The 23,847-nt window shown below is 37.5% G+C and overlaps 1 protein-coding gene across 16 annotated transcripts in view; it reads left to right on the forward strand.

The window, feature by feature from the left end:
• The window catches only part of ptprsa (protein tyrosine phosphatase receptor type Sa), a 283,168-nt gene that overhangs the window by 249,425 nt on the left and 9,896 nt on the right, over positions 1-23,847 (forward strand). For all 16 annotated transcript variants that reach the window (XM_028444079.1, XM_028444078.1, XM_028444082.1 and 13 more), the window contains 8 exons: positions 189-312; positions 6,084-6,259; positions 8,907-9,026; positions 12,853-13,007; positions 14,973-15,258; positions 18,781-18,959; positions 19,220-19,346; positions 19,429-19,554. In XM_028444079.1, the coding sequence (XP_028299880.1) occupies positions 189-312; positions 6,084-6,259; positions 8,907-9,026; positions 12,853-13,007; positions 14,973-15,258; positions 18,781-18,959; positions 19,220-19,346; positions 19,429-19,554 (1,293 nt within the window). The remainder of the gene's footprint in view (positions 1-188; positions 313-6,083; positions 6,260-8,906; positions 9,027-12,852; positions 13,008-14,972; positions 15,259-18,780; positions 18,960-19,219; positions 19,347-19,428; positions 19,555-23,847) is intronic.

The raw sequence follows: 23,847 nt of genomic DNA on the forward strand, positions 1-23,847 counted from the left end.
ACTTTTTTTGTTTCTGTGTTTTTGTTTTCAGTCTTTTGGGGGAATAATCCTTTTGGTCCGTCTCTCTCTCTCTTCCTTTTATCTTTCTTTCATAACTCTTGAGTTTCTGTCGTTATTGCACAGCTCCTCTCCTGGCTCTCTTGATTGCCTCCTGATGTGTGCATGCTCTGTCTTTGTTTCTCCATCAGTCGATTGATCCAGGCCAGCAGTTCACCTGGGAGCACTCCAACCTGGAGGTGAACAAACCCAAAAATCGTTATGCCAACGTCATTGCCTACGACCACTCGAGAGTCATCCTGGCTCCAATTGACGGTAAGGCTGAACACTCCTTGCTACCTCAGAATAGGTCATTCTACTCCAGAATAGCTGGTGAACATTTTAAAATCAAGTTTTTATTACCTTCATCAAGGAGATTTTCTTTACAGTCCAAAGTATTATGATTTTGATAAGATTTTAACCAAAGATGACCTTACTCCTCGGAAGATTAAGTGGATCTGGTTCAATACATTGATTCTGGAAAGAATCAAAGAAATCCCAATCTCTCATCATTGGTGAAATTTCCAAAAATTCATATCTCGTTATGTAACCGACCTATCTTTGTGAAATTTGACTTTTCTCAGGTTGATTTCTCAATTACTCACCGAGGTTCATCCAGATCCGATCTGGATTGTGCATTTCATTGAAATTTTATGACGACATGGGGGTGCCCATACATTTTCACCTCCTGTATCATTATTGATGGGGCTATAAATGTCTTACAAGCCTTTAAAGTGTGAATCATAATGGTAACATGATCAGGATCACAGATCCAGAACACTGCCAATATCTGGCAAAGATATAATAAATATAAGCAACATATTAAATATCCACCAATCTTCTACACCCTGCATGAGTTTGCTGATACCGATCTCCAACTCCCATTCGATGTTAAACATGGTACACACAGTCTGCCTCAAGGACTCATATAGAGACAGGCAACCATTCCAACAATAATTCACTCCAACCTAACCTAATATATGTTTTTGGGTTGTGGAAGGAATTCAGAGTACCTGGATAACATCTAAACTCTGCAAAGAAATGTCCAAGGAAATTGAAACCCCAGCTTTTTTTTTTGGCAGAAATTTAACATTTAATGACTTATCCATTAGTAATTAGATAAAATGATAGCAGAAATAAATTAAGCTGAGCTGCGTTTTGCAAGGAATGTTTAGAATTATGAAACCGGATGAAATAGATGGAAACCCTTTGGAGTGTTTAAAGTTCAAGTTCAGTTCAGCAGCAACGACTGAGTTTGTAGGAAAGAAACATTTTGTTGGATGTTAAACAGAAGTGTTTCACCTCCAGTGGCTCTAAGCACCTCTATACAGCCAAAATAGTTTGAAGTTCATGTGAGGACTCTTTTTTTGAGTTCAGATCGGGCAATCAACGTGACCATTGACTTGAACCAGTGTTTTTGGCACCTTATAACCCCCATCAGATATGCCTCTATTATTTGATTCTGCTCCCACTGCTCGTAGAAATGCTGATGTGAATCTTAGAACCAAGAAAACCTTTTTTTCTAACTTCTAAATCTCAAGAGACATTGTCAAAAGTAGTCACCTTTCACTGCTGCCAATGTTCAAGCTTTGCTTCACTTTAACGGTTATAAACTCGTAGCGCTAGACTCTCCACTCCAGAGTGCTCTCCTTTTGTGTGTGAGTGGATTTCAACATCTTGCCATAGTCAGGGCCAATTTGCGAGTGCGACAACATACATAACAAAATTATCCAGGGGAAAAAAGGCTACGTCCATAAATACATAAATTAATCAAGTTTGAAATTTCTATTTTACACTGGAGTGATTTTGCTATTAGTTGCAGCATTAGAGCAATTCATGCAAACCACCATTCTCTGTTCACTAAGCGATGACTAAAGCCGGGTGGCACAGTGAAATTGCGCAACGTGGTATCCGTTTTAATGATATTTACCCGCTTTTATTCTTTCTTCTCATTTTCCCTCTTCTTTCTCTTTCCTCTCTCTTTGTTCACCACTCTTGTTCTCTTTCCTCTGTCATTCTCTGCTGCTCAGCCATTGTACTTACAAAGCCATCGCATTTTAATTAGCCCAATCAACTATGTCATTGTTTGTTGTGTGAATGAAAGGATGTCAGTTAAAGATACTCAACACAGGAAGATCTTTTATCACATACTCTCAAGGTTAAGAGACAACTTATGAGATATTATTTATCCTAGATAGTCCGTTTACATGCAGATTGAGAAAAAACAAATAAATGTCTAAAGTCCGATATTATCTGGAGTTTTAAATGCATATAAACAGGTTAGCTCGGCTGGAATTAGGAAATCCATAGCTCAAATAACATATCCAGATAACTTGATTAAAGGGCCCATGTTAAGCTAAATCGACTTTTCTGTGCTTTAAACATGATACAGTGTTTTTAGGGCTTCATACACATGCCCAAAGTGTTTTTTTCATTGATTCCCTCAATCATTAGTTAGAGGGTGATTTGCTCCTTTCTTACTGCAGGGTGAGCCCAAACACCTCACTCCAATTTGATGACGTGTTCCCACTTTGATGACAAATTTGACGCATCACTGAGCTGGAGAAGCCGCGCCTCCACAAAGCTCTCTGCCGTGATTGAGATGTAAACAGACACGCCCACTAAGGTGTGCATTTCAGCGTCCTTCACGCAGTGCTATGTACTGTATGTATTTTCTACAGTCTATGTATGTATTGGTGAACATACCCCCTGTCTCGTGTTTATAAAGCAGCATGACCTCAGCTACAGAGTGGGTGGGAGGAGGGCGGGCCATCCTCAGGCCCTACGTCACCATGCAGGGAGGAGGAAGTCAGTGTCCCGTTTATAGACACGCCCACTCATTAATATGCATAAGTAGGCCGCAAATCAGCCTGTTTGTGTAGAGTTGCTCAGAAAGTGACTTTTCAGAGGCTAAAACTCTGGAAAACAGGCGAGTTTGGGAAAATAAACCTCAAATACTATGTTTTTGTTGTTCTTAGAACAAATGAAGATGGGTGAAAAATAGCATGACATGGGACCTTTAAAAATGGAACGAGGAGTGCATGTAATTACGTCAGCTAGATAGGAATCCAACACAGCGTTCTGGGCATGCATCATTTTTTCTACTGCGATAGTCCTCCGGAGGAACAAGGATGTTGCGTAACTCTTCAAAAATAAGGAAACAAGCAGTCGAGAAGCATAAGAGGCACTTGTGGAAGGAAGAAAGAAGCAAGCAAAAGTAAACAAGCCACAGCATTATACATCTCCATCATTTTCTTTGGATCTCATCTGTAACTACGTCATTATGTAAAGTTTTGTAAAGGCTCACATTCGGTTTTCTGTCCTGCATGTATACTCCGACAAGAGGAAAGGTCCTAAATCAACTTTTGAACGTAGCTCGATAGCTGTGTACATGTAAAGACACTGACTGTGTGATAATTACAGCACATTTGAAACTACGAAAAAATCCAGAGCATTCAGAGAGCGCAAACCTCCGCCAAGCGCCACATATCCTTTTGGCCAGATATTGGCAGTTATCTGGATCAGTGATCCTGATCATGGTACTATGATCATTCACACCTTAAAGGCTTGGAAGAAATAATACCGATGCAGTAGGTCCAAATGGGTGACCAAATGTGAAACGCGCAGTCCGATCCCAATGAAACTCGGTGGGGTAATTGAGTGACCAATCAGACATAACTGAAGATAGTTTTATAAAGTTATGCATTTTCAAAATTTTGGCAAGGATAACAGATTTTTTGATATTTGAAAATGATCTAGAGACGTTGATTCGCATCACTTTCAAAATGTAATGAAATCTTCCAGGGCTTAAGGTTTATCTTTGGTTAAAATGTTGTCCCCACTGTGTAGTACTTTTGACGTAACCCTGCTAACAGACAAACAAAGAAATTAAACCTAGTGAAAATGATTACCTCCTTGGTGTAGGTAACAAAAACGAATGGTGAATTCTGGACAACCAGTGCAATATCTCATTTATTGCATTTAGATTCTGCACATTCTTTCACACGGCCATGTAGAATGGCTCCTTATGTCTGGATTTAGTAGAAACAGTGTGTAACGGAGCATGGCAGCAAGCTGAGAGAGTGATGGTAAGTAGATCTGCCTCCCGGCTGTAGTGGCTGAGCTGCTGATTTACCCCTCACTATCCTCCATCCTCAGGCACACCTCATTTATAGTGATGGTAAATCAGAAGAAGAAACCCAGACTCGATCACAAAAGTAGAAAACTGTAAATGATACAAGATGCTGTACATTTAGTTTGGACGGTGAGGCAGACGGTGCATTTAAATATCCTCGTATTGAACAAGAGAGCAGACTTTTTTTTTCTTAGCAAATAAAGCTACATGGCAGATACGCCATGATAAGAAGATGGAGTGTAATTAGCTCAGGGATGGGTCAGTTATAAATGTAATCGTGTGATTGATAATTAATCACAATTATGGCTTAAATTTAATCACAGTTGTAATTGAAAGAAATATATTGCCATTGTAATCAAATTTGAATTGTAATTGAGTTGAGATAATTGACCTTTTAATTGTAATTACCATAGAAATTCTATGTAAAATTCACATGTGTAGTTAACAATATTACAATATGTTTCCTATCACGTTTTCCCACTACCTGTCAGTGAATCTTCACACCCATACAGGTGGTAAGGGTTAGAAGAGTTAGGGGATAGTGGGTTAAAGTTAGGGTATAATATAATATTGTCTCGATATAGTTTTACATAGTAACAATAATGTGAATATAACTGATGTTTTGTACAAATAGTTTATAGCTATTGCTAAATTCCAACTCCCGTCCCTATTTGGACTTTTTCACAAGATATTATAATCAATGCACTAAAATATAAATGTAAATATGCTAAATCAACATTGTAGGCATACAAAAGCACATACAATCACCACAATCCTATATGAATAAAAGTTAGTCAAATTGTAATTGAAGTTTAGTAATTGAGAATGTAATTTTAATTGATTTATTTGTATTTGGAAAAATTCTGGTTACCATAATCATGATTTAAGTATAACTGAAAACATAATTGTAATTGACCCCAACCCTGAATAAAATGGATTGCTTTAGATGGCTATTAGTCTTACTTAATAAATAAAATGTTATTCTAAAAAAAACAAGCAGAAATGCTGTTGTTAATGAAAATGCACAGGTTGCTTGTTGTTGGGAAGTAAAGTCAGGACATTTGGCAGTTCAGCAAAATAAGCTGCTTTGAAGAAATGTGATGAGAGTTGCATGTGTGTTGCTGCGCATCAGTGCTCTTTTTTCAGCATCTAACAGTAACTGGACTTTATTCATACGGTGCTTTGAGCCTTTTAAGTCTCAAAGTGCTTTTACACCCTTTAATCACATTCAAACACACGCTCAAACCAACGGAGGCAGAGCTGCCTCACAAGTAACACAAACCCCTTCTTTGAAAGCAGCAATAATTGCAAGTAACACCCTCTAAGGGGATTTAAACTAGAATACATTGACTATGAACAGACAGGATGACTAAAACGGTTATCATGCCCTTTGACACGTGATCAAATCAGGACTGATTTCATCCAATCACATTGTTGGTGGAAAAGCGAGTGGTCTAATCTAAAATGAGCCAATCATGAAGTCTTTGTGTGAATGATGGCCATTGGGCTTGGTGTAAGTGGAGAAAACTGCTCCATAAATGTAATTAGAAGTAAGTTTAGCAACTAATTTCATTGTGAACGTAGGCGAAATAAATCAAAGTGATAGAATTGAACAAAAACTTTTTCATGTGACTCATTATGTCTAAGACTAGCTTAATTTTCAACAGAACTAAGAATAAATCACCCAAAAAAACACCTTGTCATGCTTGACTGATACAATATTTTTCTTATTGCATATGGTTATTGTTTGATATTTTATTTTACAATATCGTATTTCTGTGCACACTTTCCTTTTTTTTTTAAATGCACATAGTGTCTTATTCTGTGAATTTTGTTTTAACTGATAGAGAAATAAAAGGTACTATCTTTCCCTTCTAAAGCCTTTCTTTCCCCTGTGTTTGTGTGTAAACAGGAATAACAGGTAGTGACTACATCAATGCTAACTACATTGATGGCTACAGGAAGCAGAACGCCTACATTGCCACCCAAGGTCCGTTACCGGAGACGTTCGGGGACTTCTGGAGGATGGTGTGGGAACAGAGAGCAGCTACTGTTGTCATGATGACACGACTGGAGGAGAAGTCACGGGTAAGTCGCTTTAAACTATTATTAGACTGAGGCTGGAAGGTGCTTTGGACAGGATTCTTTCAGCTTTTCTTCCACTCCAGGGATCTCACAGAAGTTTTTTTTAGCTTTTTTATTTTTTATTAAAGCTCAAGACCATCTTCAAAGGAGGTTAGTTTCTTCACAAAGCAGAGTTTTGACACGAGCTCACTCCCTGTAATTGTTTTTTCTAAAGTAATCAGACTTTGTTTTGCTAAAATAATTGCTTTCAGAAATACAATTAAATTGATTTTAATTTTAAATCAAATATTTAAATAAAGGAATCATAATTTAACTAACAAATATGTTTTTTAGGACAAACTCAAGAAAAGTCATCATGTCTTCTTTTCCTATTTGTAGAACAACATAAAGCTGCATTATATCCCCTACAGAGATGAGAGCTTCGTCAGTCCTTGCACTCACACTCAGAAAGGTGTTACAGGCTAAAATAAGATTCTGAGATGTGGCTTTTTCTGCTTTTCACTCTACCTGAATACAATACCTCCTACTACCATCTGTTGCCAGGGGAGCTTGGAGATAACCCTGGATTCTATGAAGTCCAAAAGTGTTTACTGTATATTTACTATCTTTATTATTTGATTAAAGCATGGCAATATATTTGTTTAGACTCTATGGTTAAACGAATTGTGTTTACCATGTATTAATTTAGTGAGGATGCAGGAGGCACCCTCGCTATTATCTATTTTTAATGCTAAAGCCAATGTTAGGTTAGTGCCAATGCTAGGATAGCGCTATTGCTAGGTTAGTGTTAATGCAATTGCTTGGCTAATGTTAACACTAGGCTAGTGCTAATGCTATTGCTTGTCTAATACTAAAATTAGGCTATTGCTAATGCTAGCTAATTTTAATGCTAGTTAAGGTTAATACTAATGCTAGTTCATGCTAATGCTAGCTAACGCTAATGTTAGATGATGCTAATGCTAGTTAATGCTATTGCTAGGTTAGTACTAATGATAGATTAATGCTAATGTCAGATTAATGCTATTGCTAGGCTAATGTTAATGCTAGCTAAAGGTAATAGTAATGCTAGCTATTGCTAATTTATGTTAATGCTAATGCTAGGTAATTTATGGCTAATGCTTGGTTAGTGCTAATGTTAGGTTAATGTTATTGCTAAGCTATGTCTAATGTTAGTTAATGTTAATGCTAAAGCTTGTTAATGTTAATGCTAATGTGCTAATGTTAGATCATGATATTGTTAGATAATGCTAATGCTAGCTGATGCTATTGCTAGGTTAATGCTAATGCTCGGTTAATGTTATTGCTAGGTTAATGTTAATGCTCATTTATGCTAATGTTAATGCTACCTAATGTTAAAGCTAGCTAATGTTAATACTAGCTAATGTTAATGCTAAGCTAATACTCTGCAACCTGGGCCAGCACCTACATCCTCACTTGCATTTTCTTCAGGAAATGCAAATATTCTACTTAATGTTGTCTTTGAATCAAAAGTTTATCATGTGACGTGTGTTTAACAGACAGGATAATAAAGCTTGTTGTTCTATCCCTGTTGAAACATCCAGTCCTGAACTACATTTGGACAATTAGATGCTTCATCATCCACATTAACTTTCAGCTGACATCTTTTAATATTAGTCACCATTCTCCTGCATAAGAACTACTCTTACTAATGGCACTTGAAGTTGCGACTGATACTTCTTTGCGCGTTGGGTTTTATTGCGTCAGGTTAATTTCATTACCTAATTACAGATATGGATATGCCCTGAAGGATGAGTCCCTGGTGAAAGAATTTTGTACCAGGGTGGAGTGGACTTGTCTAAATGTCAAAAAGCCAACTGTGACGTTTAATCCTGTCATTTCAAACTTGTGTCAACATCAGGCTCACTCACCCCAGGTGCCTCCGCTCATCTTCCCTCCCTCTATCATCTTCCAGTTGTTTACCTATCCCCCATCATGGCATGCGCATTGCTCTCCTGTCAAAGCCGATCAGGATTAGCAGGCAGCGGAACTTGAGTGTCATCTTGAGCAGGAAATGGGAGAGAAAGCAGGAGAGAAGTGCATCACCTTCACTTTCTGTCACATTTGATCAGATGCTCACTGACGTTTCACACCCTATACTGAACAAAGCTTTACTAACTGACAGGGAAGGCTGGTGGATGAAAGAGTTGTTATTTACTGTACATCTAATCGAGTGGAAAGTGTGTTTGGGTTTGTTGTAATGTCTTACTAAACTAAACGGACAGCCCGTTTTCTAAATGTAAAGGGTGACTATGAGATGATGCTGTGTTTCAATAACAGATGTTGGCTCTTACTGATTAATGCAGGATTTGTGGAAGGATGCAACAGTTAAGCTATTTAAATAAAGCTGTTGTGATGGTCACATCTGTTCCGTTAGCATTTTGTTGTTTCTCAGATATAAATTACACAGCAGCTTCTGCGATGTTACTGTCAACACGGCCTGGGTTTGATTTACGCCTGGGATGTATGCATAAGCACACAAATTTGTGTCAGACCAAACACATACATTTATCTGAACTACTCTCATTTACGTGTTTGATGTTGCTCATTAGCAGACACCTTGAATAAAATGTGACAAAGTGCGAATAATGCTTCTGCCTTTGTCCTCTCTTTTTTTTAACTTCTATCATAGATTAAGTGTGACCAGTACTGGCCCAGTCGGGGTACGGAAACCTACGGAATGACCCAAGTCACCCTGCTGGACACAATAGAATTGGCGACTTTCTGTGTACGCACTTTCTCCTTGCACAAGGTAGGTACTCACAAAACCAACAGACATGACGTTTTTTCCTCTTTTCCAAGATGCTTCTTTCGTTCTGAAGATGGCTGGTTGGTAGTCTGAGATTTATATTGTGGAGTAGATGAAGGAAAATCTGATTATTTTTTATTTTTTTTGTGTGTGTGTGTGTGATTGTTCATGTTGCATTTTAAATGCGTCTTCAATCAGTTTGGAGTATGAAAGAAATGCGACCCTGAAATGACCCACATGCGCAGAAGAGGTCTATGGTGACACATGACCCCGCAGGCACAGATATATATAATATGGAGGAGTCCAGAGGAGGACTGTGTGTTGCGCTGAGAAAGTTTCTTTCCAGCAGAAGTCAGCGTTCCATAACTTTAAGCAGAGCCAGGTTTATCACTCTAGCCGTGGTGTGTGATGTGTGCTACATCTTTACAAGGGAGTGTTTGGATGGTGATGATGTAGGAGTCAGATAGACAGTGCTTCGGCCGTCCAGACTGCAGTCGCATAGCATAGTGATACGGGTATGAAAGTGACCTGGGTCGGATTAGAAAACATTTGGAACTGTGCCATTCAGACTGTCTTTAGATCGGATACGGGTCGCCGATGGGCAAAAAGATCAGATTTGGGTCACATTTGCCTGCAGTTGGAATGTAGCGAAAATGTACAAATCCTGGAAACCGGAAAACAGGAAGGACTGGCCAAATTTGAGGAGGAGGGGTTAAAACAACATCTCTTTAATATTTATAATCCCACCATATGAATCAACAACGACCTACTTGATATCAGGGATGCTTTTGTATGCCAATGAGCCACACTACAGGTTCATCAAGCATTTCTCAACTTTTTATATATATATATATATATATATATATATATATATATATATGTATGTATTAATAATAAATTATTATTATTATTATTTTTATTATTCTTTACCACACACAATCTCAAACAAAAGTATTCTAAAATTTCACTTTCTCAAATATAAATCTAGTTTTAAAATGCAGTATAAAAATATCTGAGCAGCTGCATCTTGACAGTTTGTGCACTATATTTGTAACACAGTATAACAAACATGATCAAAAACTACTTCTAGAAAACATTTGTCGTATAAAAATTGGGTCACGTCCCAGGAAATGTTGGGAACCACTGGGTTAATCAAAGCTCATCACCTCCACAGTATCAATCCTTGACTCCAACCTCGTTGGTTATAGAACTGAAGGAGCCTCTTGGATGAAGGTGAAAGCTCTTCAAGCAAAACTTCAAATCCAATAGCCTCTACTCAACTCCCAGAATCATCCAAGGTTCTGAAAAAGAAAAGAAAAGAATCCATTTTGTCTCTGTATAATGATTGCGGCTGCAACTTTCCATGTGATAATTTCACAGAATAAAACAATGAATAAATTAAAAATAAATACATTATTTGGATGAACTAAACACTGACTTTTATGTTTACGAGAAAGGGGGCAAGATTGACACACAATGTCCTCATTTGATACTTGTAGTTTACTGTACATCTTAAAACATGCTCATTCGCATTAAGTTTACAACTAAAATCCATGTAAAAACATTGAGAGTGAGATATACAACATGCAAATTACCCTTCATCACGTTACTCGTCTAGTCTTTACCTTCATCAGCTCTTCCTCTCAATAGATCATCCGTTTGTGTTCACCTGCCAAATTGGAGCACTTAGGTAAAGTGAGCAGAAGAGAAAAGCAATATGCATAATTGGCACACTGTGCCCGTGCTTGTGTGAGACACACACACACACACACAATGTTATCAGAAAGACTTACAGTGTCATTGTCCAAATTAGCATTTTATCATGATAAAGGTGTTTTTGCATGCAGGTATGCTATGCATGCATACTTGTTTTTGATGTAGTCCACGTTGCATACATTACACCTGCACAAATACAAAGCCACCAATAGAAATGAAGAAAAAAAAGCCTGTTACTTTCAAGTGCAAATAGATTCACAGAGAGAAACGAGAAAGAAGAACATCTCTGCTGTGCCTACATGACCACTCCCACTCATTTTGCATAGCAGGGTAAAAAAAAAAAAATGACTGCATAAATCAGAAATCTTCAAAGTCACCTGTAACTTCTGGAATTTTCTTCCTACCCTTACAGTAACGCACCAACATATCAGACGATCATGCCGCAGCAGCAAAGAGATAGGGAAACCAGCTATAGTAAAAATAGCAAGGCAGCCATTTGCATGCTGCTGCTGTCTGAATTTCAAAAGCCCACCATTCTGGTTGCTTCTCTATCAAACCTCTACCTCCCGCTAAAAAGAAGAAAAAAAAAACTAAAATGAGCCACAACTAGGGTTCCTCATTGTGTGTTTTCACTCGGTTGGATCTTTGTGAAATATAAGGTAGCAGAGGTTTTCAGTCAACACACACACACACTTTGAATCTACACCGCATCTGCTTTGATCATTTTTTTAAACAAATATATATATTTTAAATCCATCAGCAGCCAACCAGCAGTCACACCCATGCAGCATGCCTCAGTTGTGAAAAAAAGAAAGAACGAAAACAGAGACTCCCCTAAAAAAGAAGGGAAATAAGAACTAGGTCAGTTTGTTTTTAATTACCACATTCATTTATTCATATATTCAGCAAGGCAAAAAAAATCCCTCTGTCAGAGAAGCCAAAGCACTGCACTAAAAAGCAAAGAAGTACCTTTATTAGAGGATCTACTGGGAGAGGAAATATGCAAAGTTGTTGTTTTTTTTTTTTTTCCTATTTCTCTCCTATTTTACTGTCACACAGCTCGTTATTTGATGCTTCAAGAGTTGGCTTTAAAAAGAGAGCTGACAGATGGATATGTAATGTGGGTGTGTGCTGCATGCATCTGTAGGTGTTTGGATTGTTTTCAACTGCAATAAAAAAAAACTTGAAGATGGAAGTATTAGCATAGTTTAGCATGGACATGATCTTATCTATTATTTTATGCTGAGTTTGATTAGCTGTATACTTGTGAAGGTGTCTCTAAACAGGCAACCTTACTGTTTATGTTTGACATTTATATACAACTTAAGTCAGTGGTTCCCAACTTTTTTCTTGACTCCATTTTAATTTGACAAATTTCCTCCAGAGACTTTTTTTTCTCTAAAATGTGTTTTTTGATCATGTTTGTTATAATGTGCTACAAATAGTCACAATATGCGCCAGCTCAGATGTATTTATACTGCATTTTATTTGAACTAGATTTATATTTTAAAAAGTGAAAGTATAGAAATACAGTAGAATTGTTTGAGATTGTGTGGTGTTTTAATTTGAAAAATAATTATTATTTAAGCTTTTTGAGCTTTCTTCCTCTTCCTGCACTGTCTATTTCTTTGTTATTAAGTTTTTTTTAATTGTGCAATATAGATAAATAAAAAAATCGATTTTTTTTTTTAAATGTAAAAATATAATTTTTATGAGTGACGTTTTATATTTTATTATCAGACGACCCCATTTTATTTCCAGGCGACCCCACATGGGGTCACAACCCAAAGGTCTTAAAAACCCTGACTTACGTACTTGTTGATTCACTGAAATGTATGTACAATATGCTTCAACAATGCTTGCACATTATTTATTTTGATGATTAAGAAAAACAAGAAAGTAATTGTATAATATATAAGTTTTTTTTACAGAATTAGGTTTGATTAAAAAAAAACTAACAAATCCATTTAATAATGATTTCTAGTTCTCGGTTCACCATGCACACTTGCCATTGTTTAAGTCTTTATTTTTACTTTGTAATTTCAATAAAACCAGGAAGTTGGTTGATTTGAATGTAACATGACACAATAACATTACGCCTCTTTTCTCTCAGAACGGCTCGAGTGAAAAGCGGGAGGTCCGTCAGTTCCAGTTCACCGCATGGCCCGACCACGGCGTACCAGAGTATCCCACCCCCTTCCTGGCCTTCCTCCGTCGAGTGAAGACTTGTAACCCGCCTGATGCCGGTCCAATCATTGCTCACTGCAGGTCAGTGTGTGGTGGTGGAAGCTTGTGACAGGCGGTTGATGTTTTCTGTGTCAGTGGTTGAGTAATGTCATTTAAAAAGTTGGAAAACTGGCAAATAATGGGCATGACAGATGGGAATGTGGTTAAATAGGCAAAATAAGTATGAGATATGGTGAAAACAGGCTACATATGTCAACATACTAGGTGGGAAAAGTGATAAGAAAGCTTTATAAGGGTTTATAAGTGCGGAAATGTCTTGAAATGGGAAAAAAAATGGAGAAGTGGCAGAAATGGGAATAAAATGAGTAAAAATATGGCAAGAAAAAGTAATGAAAATAGGTTAAGATATGGCAAGTTGGGTTTAGTTGCAGAAAAAGAGTAAAAACAGGCAAAAAAAAAGTTATGTAAAATTGTTCAGAAAATATTCATAATTTGTTGAAGGCATCTGGCATCCCCCTCCCAGTGCCTTGTGACCCCAAATGGGGTCCTGACCCCAAGGTTGAAAACCCCTGCAGGAGATGCTCAACTGACACTTTTATTTAGTCACACCACATAAAAAACTAATGGATCACTGTTCTTTTTCTTGTTTTTAGTTTGTCTGAGCATGCATAAGCACTATGAAAAGGAGCTTTTCATTGTGTCTTTCTCCTTTGTATTTTTCAAATACACGTTATGTCATATGCATATTTAAAGCACACATTATACAGATTCATGGCTTCATTCCTATGCAGCCTCATTCTCTTCTTTTATCTATTTGCCACATCCTCCCTAAAAAGAAAATAATAATACATCCTTTATTCAGTGGCTGTCATTCTGCTCTTTTTGCTCTCTTGCTAAAAGGCTGACTACAGTCCCTCTCCATCTTTCTTGCTTCTTTCTTTACGCTCTTTAGCTCTTTCCTTTGCTCACAAGCAGCATTTCTCAAATGGACTATTCAAATAGAAACCTTCATTTCGTCAAGATATGAGGAGTTCAGTGAGTCCGAAAGCTCTGCACAATAAAATGTTTTGTGTGCCTAGTGAAATGTTTGAGAACCGTTTCTCATTTAAAAACATGACCTGACCTAAAGGCACTTTAGCTTGAGTGTTGTTTTTGTGTCTGCTGGTTATTTAAGCTCACACAACAGCAAATATGAATAAACATATCCATGTTTGTGGGTGACATACAGGGGTGGACTGGCCATCTGGCATACCGGGCATCGTCCCGATGGGCTGTCGGCCTGAAGTGGGCTGGTCCGGTCCGCTAAGTTTTTTTTTTGATGAGTGAGTGGAGGCAGACAAGGTAACAGGTGGCCAAAAATGGTCCAAAAGTGGCAAAAACATGGCAAGAAAAGAATGGAAAAATAACTAAAATGGGCCAAAAGCATGAAGAGAAAATGGGCAAATAAAGAGGAACCAGGTGGTATATTTAGGCAAAGGGAAGCTTAAATGGGTAAAATGTGGCAAACAATAGTGGAAAAAAGGCAAAATGTGGAACAAAAAGAGGCAAAATGTAGAGAAAAGGGAAACAAGTGGTATTTTTTGGGCAAAAGTTTGATTTTTGGATGAAAAGTAGCCCAAAAAATTAAAGAATAGACAAAAATTCTATAAAAGAGTTAAAAACAACTTGCAAAAATTTGAAAAAAAGGCATATAGCACAAAATGGCACATAGGTAGCTAAAGCCTGAAAAATGTGTCAGAACTTTTTGAAAAGGGGCAAAAATTGGACAAAGGAGGGGTTAAAAAGTTTCCCCCTTTTAAGGTTTTCTGGGGGAATAATAATTCAAATTAAAACATAAGAGCCACATGTTGAGCATTCACTGACATAATAACGACTTTTACATGGTGTCCGCTAATAATTTAGTGGGCTGGTCTGCATATAAATTGCCTGAATTTTTGTCCCAGTTCATCCCTGGTGACACTTTTGGGGGTTTGGGGTAATAACAAATAAATCTGGTTACTTTCCACAGCACAAATGAATATTGACATTACGTCTTTCCTTGCCTAGTGCGGGTGTCGGCAGAACAGGTTGCTTCATCGTCATCGATGCCATGCTGGAGCGCATTAAGCATGAGAAGACGGTGGATATTTACGGCCATGTGACACTGATGCGCTCACAGCGGAACTACATGGTGCAGACAGAGGACCAGTACAGCTTCATTCATGATGCTCTGCTGGAGGCGGTGGCCTGTGGGAACACTGAAGTGGCTGCACGGAGCCTTTACTCCTACATCCAAAAGCTGGCACAGGTGGAGAGCGGCGAGCACGTCACCGGAATGGAGCTCGAGTTTAAGGTACAGCGAAATGTTTACTTTTTGACTCAGTAGTCTTGTTAAAGTACATCACAGGGATGTGTGTGTAGTGTTTATTTATGATGGCCTTTATTGTATATTTCCTTTATGCATGTATTATCATCACCCTAGTCCAGATGTGCCCAATCAGTTTCTTGTCGTGACCCTGCAAAATATATAAATAAAAATGTCAAAATGTTCAATAATACTAAAATGTAATTTTTTTTTACATTTTAATTTTTGTTTTAAATGTTAAACATTTATTTATTTATTTATTTTTTTCAAAATTCAACATTTTTATATTTCAAATTTGTATTTTTTTAAAAAATACATTGAATAAAAAAAAAAAAATGGAAAACATTAAAAAACAATTGTAAATTCTAATTTTAATCAATTTTTTAAATGTTATTTTTTTATTACTAGACATTTCAGGCGACCCCACATGGGGTCACGACCGCAAGGTTGAAAAACACTAGTCAATACCATCAATTCTGTTGTGGGCTACTTATAACCAGCTGCATACTGGAATATACTTAGAAATCTTTGGCTCCTATTTTGTGGCTGTGCTATTATTATTATTTTTATTATTATGATTATTATGGTTTTGCAATTTAACAATGATGAGATTGAACTTTAACTTGCAGGAAACAACAAATCATTTAGTGATGGGACGCGTTGACTAAGAGCATGTGCAGTATGTCACTTTCAGCGTGTTACTCTACGAGGTTTGTAACGACAACAGTGACTTAAGATTTAAGAGTTCACCGTTTAAAGGATGCTTCCCCTTAAGATGTAATACCTTTCAACTGCAGGTAATTAGAAATAAATTAAAGCTGTCTTATCCACGTAGCAGTTATTTATTAGTGTACAGATGCAGTCCAAGCGTAAGGATTAGTGAAGGAATAGAAAACAAATCTCCTTCCTTCTTCTAAGGATTTTTTTTAAATACTCGTTCACTTAAAACATATAGTGGGAAATATGCTGGGAAATGGAAATATGAAAGCACTTTACTGTTTGGTCACGGCGTTCATTTGTTTTATTGAGGGATTTGGTGTACTACGCTTAAGCAAAGAAATGTAGTGTAATCTAGCAGGTCCAGGAAGGAAGGAGAATAATTTTGGCAGAAAGCTGCAAGAGTTTTGAATTTTAGTTTTGGGAGAAATAGTCGAGACTCTGTAAACGTGCATAAATCTCCTGGAAACATCCTAATAGTCACCAACTCATGAACTCGCCTGAGCTTCTTTGTGGTATCTCCTGACCTTGGAATGAATAGCCTCACTTTAAAATAATTTGTCATTCTCCCTATGCCATTAATCAACATGCTTAAACGTCCCCCCCCAAGAAATAATAATAATTCTCCTGTTTTTCGACCTTTATTTTTTCTCTTACACACTCACACACAGCAGTAATGGAATCTCTGACACCATCTGCAACACAGGGATAATGCTGAGTTAGCATTAGGAGTGAAACAGGGATTAATAACGTCCACTCTAGTGTCAGGTTCAAAGACAAGGGTGTGTATGTGCGCATGAGTGCGTGTGTATGGGAGCTAAGTAATTAATACTTGATGAAGACAAATGGAGGTGGGTGGCAGGGCAAGTGAAGGGAGTAACATTTGGCAAATGAACAAAGGAATAACTGTATGCAAACTTGGCAACCCAGGAAGTGATTCAACTAAACACAGCCCTCTGTGTGGAAGGGATCCCCAGGTGGGTTACAGACAGTTCTGTGGGGGTGTTAGACTGTGACTGGTGGGAGACGCCGCAGTTCAACAGGCAGGGTTGAATGTGCTAAAAAAAAAAAAATGAAACAAGCATTTTTGCATTTGTGCATTAAGAAGATGATTGTTGATGGTAATTAGCAACATCCATCTGGATATACAAAAACATTCTGCACAATTTACATTATAGAAGACTTAAACAAGGACAAATTCGACAGTGAGATTGTTAACTCAATTGTTATTTTTTTATTTTTTTCCTTTTTTATTATTTTTAATATAGTAATAATAATGATTATTATTATTATTTTATTTTTATTATCCCTTTAAAAGTTTTTATTACCTTTGTAACAATATTTTAACTGGTCTTTTTTTAATTTATTTAATTATTTTATTTTTTTATTGTTAGCAGGATTACATCAAAAGCATACCATACATCATGGAAGATTCCATTCAATTTTGGAGGACATCCAGATCAATAAACTGATTCTGAATCAGTTTAAAAAATCTCTCTCTCTTCATTGGTGCAAAATTTCTATACATTTGGATTTACTGTATGGTTATTAATGGGAATACACATCTTACAAGCCTTTCAAAGATAACAGAGAGCCCTTTCCATCACACAAGCTGCAAAAAATATTTCTTTTAAAATAGTTTTTTGGCACCCATGAAGTAAGTCAATGAGATTTACAAGCAAATTCTGTTTTTTTTTATCTGCTGAGCATCTGAATACAATCTTACATTAATTACACTTTACATATTCAGATGATAAAATCACTCTGTTGAACAATGAATCTGTTTTCTTTCTGATTCATGGTAAAATCCATTTGTAATCCTACTATAATAACATTGTACTGTACATACTGTATGTAGGCTACATGTATGTAAAACTGTCCAAATACACCATGCTATAAATAAGATGGATCTGGCAACGGTGATGGGTAGCTACTACCCTCTGTGCGTCTCTGTCCAGTTGGGATGTCAGGTTGCCAGGTTTGGCTTGGTTTTCAGGAACCCACTGTGGTGTTTGTTGGTGCAACTGAGAGCCAGTTCAGAAGTGCCAGGCTAGCTCAAACCATTCCAGGTGCTTTTGTGAAGCTCATATCAAAGGGAGGACAGTCACATGGGATGGAGGAGGAGACGAGGGAAGAAAACTGGATAAACTCCAACTAGCCACAGCACAGATGATGTCCGGCAGCGTGGGGAATCGCAGGGAAAGAAGGGAAAACCTTTGAACTCTTTTGTACATGCTTAAAGACAAACCCACCTACATACCTGCTTTTCTACACATGTGTTTCTTCTTACTGTGGTTATGGTGGTATTTTCTCATGGGGACCCTAAACAGCCTGATAAGGTTTATTCTGTTTTCCAGCTAACAGGCAGCCACAAAAGCCCAATAACGCACACATGCTTTGTTGATACGACAAAACCAAAAAAAAAAATGAGGCGATCATAGAACTTGCTGACCCACAAACTCCCACTCAGTTTGCTATAATGATTATGATGATGGTGATGGTGGTGCAGGAGCGAAGCAGGTTTTTCTTCTGATCATTATGTGATGTGCTTTAAGAGGAGTTTTCTTTTTGCTACAGACTTGATGTGCAGGCTTGTTAGTTTTGTCAGTTATGACGATGCAGGGCAAAAAGTGATACACTTGGGGATAAAATTTTATATATTTTGAATGAAGTCGAATCTTAAAATTTGTTCTGTGTTCGGCTGTAAAACTTTAAAAAGGTTTTATTTTAATTTTATTCCGTGTTTTTTCTGTTGTTTCTTTTATTTGAATTTTTTGCAATTTTCTCTGACAGCGTTTAGCCAACTCCAAAGCCCACACATCACGCTTCATCAGTGCCAACCTTCCTTGCAACAAGTTCAAGAATCGGCTGGTCAATATCATGCCCTACGAGACCACGCGTGTCTGTTTGCAGCCAATTCGAGGCCTGGAAGGTTCTGACTACATCAATTCCAGCTTCATTGATGGCTACAGGTACGAAGTGAGGTGTTAAAGTGGTGAAATCCTGCCAATTGAAAAAATTGCTAAAGGTGATAAAAATCGCAAATCTCTGATTAATTGTATGATTTGGCAGAAAATTGTGTTTTTTAAAGATTTTTGACAGATTTTTCTTATTCTCGCAGCCATTTTCAAAGTACTGCTTAATAAAAGCAGTAACGTCGATCATTCAAACAGCACAAACTACTTATATAAGCTGAACAATTGTGGTTTTATCTTGGATACTGTACAAACAGGCAACAGAAGGCCTATATTGCCACACAAGGACCCTTGGCAGAGACTACAGAAGACTTCTGGAGAATGCTGTGGGAGAACAATTCCACTATTGTAGTCATGTTGACCAAACTCAGAGAGATGGGACGGGTAGGTGTTGAATTTGTTTGTTTTTGTAACAGTTCGGAAGAGAAGATTCAGTCTAAAACGTCCTCACTTTTTGTTCCAACAGGAAAAGTGCCATCAGTACTGGCCCGCAGAGCGTTCGGCCAGGTATCAGTACTTTGTGGTGGACCCGATGGCGGAGTACAACATGCCTCAGTACATCCTCAGAGAGTTCAAGGTCACAGACGCCAGGGTAAGGCAATCCTAGGAGTGTTGAGCTGTGGGTGTGATAGTTTGCAAAGTGAGAACTAAAAACATATGACATATCATCATACTTAAAATGAAGTTCCAGCTGTTACTAGGAGATCATTTTAACCCTCAGGTAATTGAAAAGGGAGTTCTGTTGTCATTTCACTGGAACCTCATTTTTCAGACTTGATTTTTATGGCTTTGATCGCGGATAGATATCGACCTACAGTCATAGTTTAGATCAATGGTTCTCACAGTTTTTTGGCTCAAGTACACCCTTTCTCTTTGTTTTAAATCCAAGTTTCCCCTTTGTCCGACCACAATATTTTGCTGAGAATAGTATGAAAAAACAACTCAATAGTGTAATGATGGATAAATGAGTGAATACACATTTTACTGAATCCCTTTATGTAAAAAGTGAAATAAAACAGTATTTAGTGCTTTTTGAATATCATTATTTCTATAGTTTTTTATATTTCTGGTCGTCTCCCACCACACCCCCTATATTTTCAGTTCATGTTCGAATCAAGATGATTTCCATCATCATTATAATGAATTAACTAAATAATAAACATTATAAAACCCCATATTTTTAATGCTTTCATTTTCTCTTTCAAATACCCCCTGTAGTGCCATCACGTAACCCTATGTGAGAAACACTGGTTTAGATGTTACAATAAACACATTCTTCAGAGCTTTTGTTTCTGTTTCTAATATTTCTATAATCTCAAGGTTGATTAGCTTACAGCCATTTGCACTCGAACCAACACAACTGTGCTCGACAATCTCCTCAAGTCATAGTTTCTTTTTTGGGCCAAATATCTTAAAATTGTTGAAAGCAACAACTATAAAATTGTAGCAGCGCAGATGAAAATACTGTAAATGCAGGATGAAAAGAGAAACCTAAAACTTGTGTGATAGATATAATCCTTTTACATTTTTCTTGCTGAACCTAAAGTCAAGTGAAAAATCTCTCTTTAACATGAATTTGCTAACATGCACTGAATGAATGCATTCAAGCTATGAATAGCTAATATGTCGCCCTAAAGGGTTGCAGCTAATGGACACTCACGTCAGAGTTGGAGGAAATGATAAAGGATTTCTTGCAGTGCAGGTTTTACAGGTGCCAACCTCAAAGTATAGATACCCAAGGTCTAACCTTTCACTCGATGGTTCACGCTCCAATGTTTTCCTATATGTAATGTATGACTAAAAGAGTGCTGTTATGTGTGTTCACGTGTGTGTCGTATGCCTCTGCACAGTAATAGCATAGACGACACGGCTCAACACTCACATCTAGGGAGCCAGTCACGTATTTAATCACACAATTTGACACGCAGCGTGGGCCCCCAGGTTGTGTGTTAAAATTTCCTCCCTTTTTTTTTCTCCCCCCCCCCCATCCTTTTGCTCTTTGCCGTGCTCTGTTTATTGTGTTGTTGTTTTTGCCCCTCTTTCATTTTTAATCCCCCTGCTGAGGCTAAATGTTTTTGAGATGGAAAACAAAGGCAAGGAGAGAAAGGAAACATGCAAAGCTTCATAAAACAGGAGCAGAGACATGAGATGTTTTACAAAAGAGTTGGTAGATGGTGCTTAACTTATCAAGGATCCAGATTGCTGTGTTTGTCAGGAAGAACAAGTGTACAAGAGTACATGTTGGTGGCATACCAACAGTTAACTCATGGATTCATTATACAGATTTCCTATATTCTTTGACACACTGGTGGTGTATGCAGTTCATACTGAGCACGCAGTCACCATCCTTATTTAGCTCAGGAGCAACATTATGATGATTCGTTTGTGGCATAAAAAACTAATTGAATGAATTAGAACATAAATGTATGGAAGCTACCGGTACTAAAATTGGTTAGAGACCTTCAGGTAGTGCTATGGACCACAATGAAAGTAATTAATATATTATTTATTCATATATAGCATATACTATAAATTCCAGTGTGTGTATTTGCGTGGATATGTATTAGTGATGCACAGAAATTCCGGCCTTCGAAAAATTTTGGCTAAAAACTGAAAATGCATGCTTTGTGTGTCTCCAAAAACATGCTTGGATAATTAATTTTCAACAAGAACCAAATGCACTTCGGTGTGGATTCACTAAAAGTTTAGTGGTATTAAAACGTGTGCAAACGTCACTCCACGCGCTGATAAGGAGTACGTAGCCCAGGGAATCAGGAGTGCGACGCCGTGGGTCACTGTCTCACACGCACGCAATCAGCCATGCACCCATCCGTTACTCCGTCACATTCACGCACATTTTACTGCGGGATGAATAAAGAATATCTATCTATCTGCTGTAATTCATCCATTTTTTTATTAGTTTCCTCTACTAACACCTCCAATTCTGCTGCTTCAATTTTTTTTCTTTGCTTCTGCGCACTCATGTTCACCCTCCATGTTCAACACAACACGTACGGAAAGCTCATTTAAATAAGGGCGGTCTGCACCAGGTCTGAAAGTGCACTAATCCGCAATTCTGCGCAGCAGGTGAGGAAAGTGCGTCACTAAAGAATTTAAGGAAGCAACTGGTTTACCACCCTTAGTGAATCCTCCATTCTGTGTTTTAATGAGAGAACATATTTAATTTGACTTTCTTTCAGCAGCTCAGTCAGTTTTATGCCTCTACAATATTATTACAAGTGGTGTCAAGTTAAACATTTCATTTTTTTATTTTACATTGTGCATTGTTGGAATGTCAGTGCTAAAAAAATATTCTCATATTTTTAATCTATTTATTCTTTGAAGTTTTAATATCAATTTTGCAAAGTTTTATTTGTCGTTATTAATACAATGAGACTAGTAGTTTGCATAGTTTATTTCAGTTTTCTTTCAAATTTTCATTTTGATGCATCACTAATATGTATACTGTACATGAAATATATAAAATATGTACATTCATTTCTATGAGCACTAATGATGCACTGAATTGTGCATTTCATATAAAACTTCCTCTCATTGAAGGGACTCAATCACTGGCTGATTGTGAGCATGGTATAGACCTGGCAGTAAGCCCCTCATTGGTGGTGTGCACTGTTTTGTGCTGTTTAAATCTGTGCAGTGTGAGAAAGAACATGAGTATATATTGTCTACTATATACTATTAGTATGATTAGGATGGACCGTTCCCACTGAAGTATACTTCCAAGTTTCCTAAGATGCATTTCGAACGACAAAAACCTGAAGCACACTGAGGCTAAATATCTCGATCTCCATTGTCGATTTTCCACCTTTGAAAGTTCTGAAAACATTTTAAGTGAGGAAGTGACGAAGTAGAATATCAACATGTGGTCATTTGATTTCTCGCATACTCAATTTTTCCATACTATCTAATGTGAACGCACTACATACTCATTTTGACGTCAGACTTAGTATGAGTAGTACGTTAGTATGTGATTTTTAACACAGCCATGATCTCAGAATTGGTGCACTGTACAACAATCAAGTGACAAGCGCCATTGTGTAGATGAATATTATCATGGCAGGCCATAGCAGATGATTATTAACAATGTTTTCCAGAGTAGGGCAGTGTATCGATGGTATCTGGTGTACTGGCTATTATTACGCTTTTTTTTTCAATGCCTAAAAGCTGAAACTTTTTTTAAACCTAAATTCCAGTTTGCACATGATTTCGTACACAGCCAATTGGACATTTTTCAGTGTGAGAATGACATGTATCTAAGCTGAAGTGAGAAACAACTGCAGAAACAAACACCTGCGTGTCTTAATTACTGCTGGCATCAAGCTGGGATCTCGTCTCTTCAAAAAATGCTCGTCTCTCTCACTGACTCGAGGAAAATCTTCTTTCTGAGAACATTTTCTGTGCAACGACGGTAGTGCATTGTATTAAGTGTATAATCTCTGAAAATAAAGACAGATCAATATCCCTCTCTTGGTGCAATGCCACCTCCTTGTAAAAGTATTTTTTATTGTTTTTGTTTGTATAGGAAGCTCACACATCAATACAGGACTAAAACAATCACTTTAGGTTCAAGTTGTTGCCATTGACAATTTTCTAGTATGAAAGCCAGAATGTCAGGGTTGGTATTTCTTCCTCTGAATGTCCGAGGCTCCGATTCAGTCCGCTCTGTTAGTGCACCGCTTCTTTCTTCACTTGCTCGGTTCATCCATCAGGTCGCTTTATTGATCGCATTGCAGGATTATCCTATTCTACATGGCGTCTGGGAGAAGACGCTTCTCATGGAAGATGCACTATTGATTAACTTTAACTGGGGCCTACTTGTGATAAACGCGTGCACACACACACACACAGGCACACACCCACACTC

This window comes from Gouania willdenowi, chromosome 4 (genome assembly GCF_900634775.1).
Source record: "Gouania willdenowi chromosome 4, fGouWil2.1, whole genome shotgun sequence".
NCBI classification, from domain to species: Eukaryota; Metazoa; Chordata; class Actinopteri; order Blenniiformes; family Gobiesocidae; genus Gouania; species Gouania willdenowi.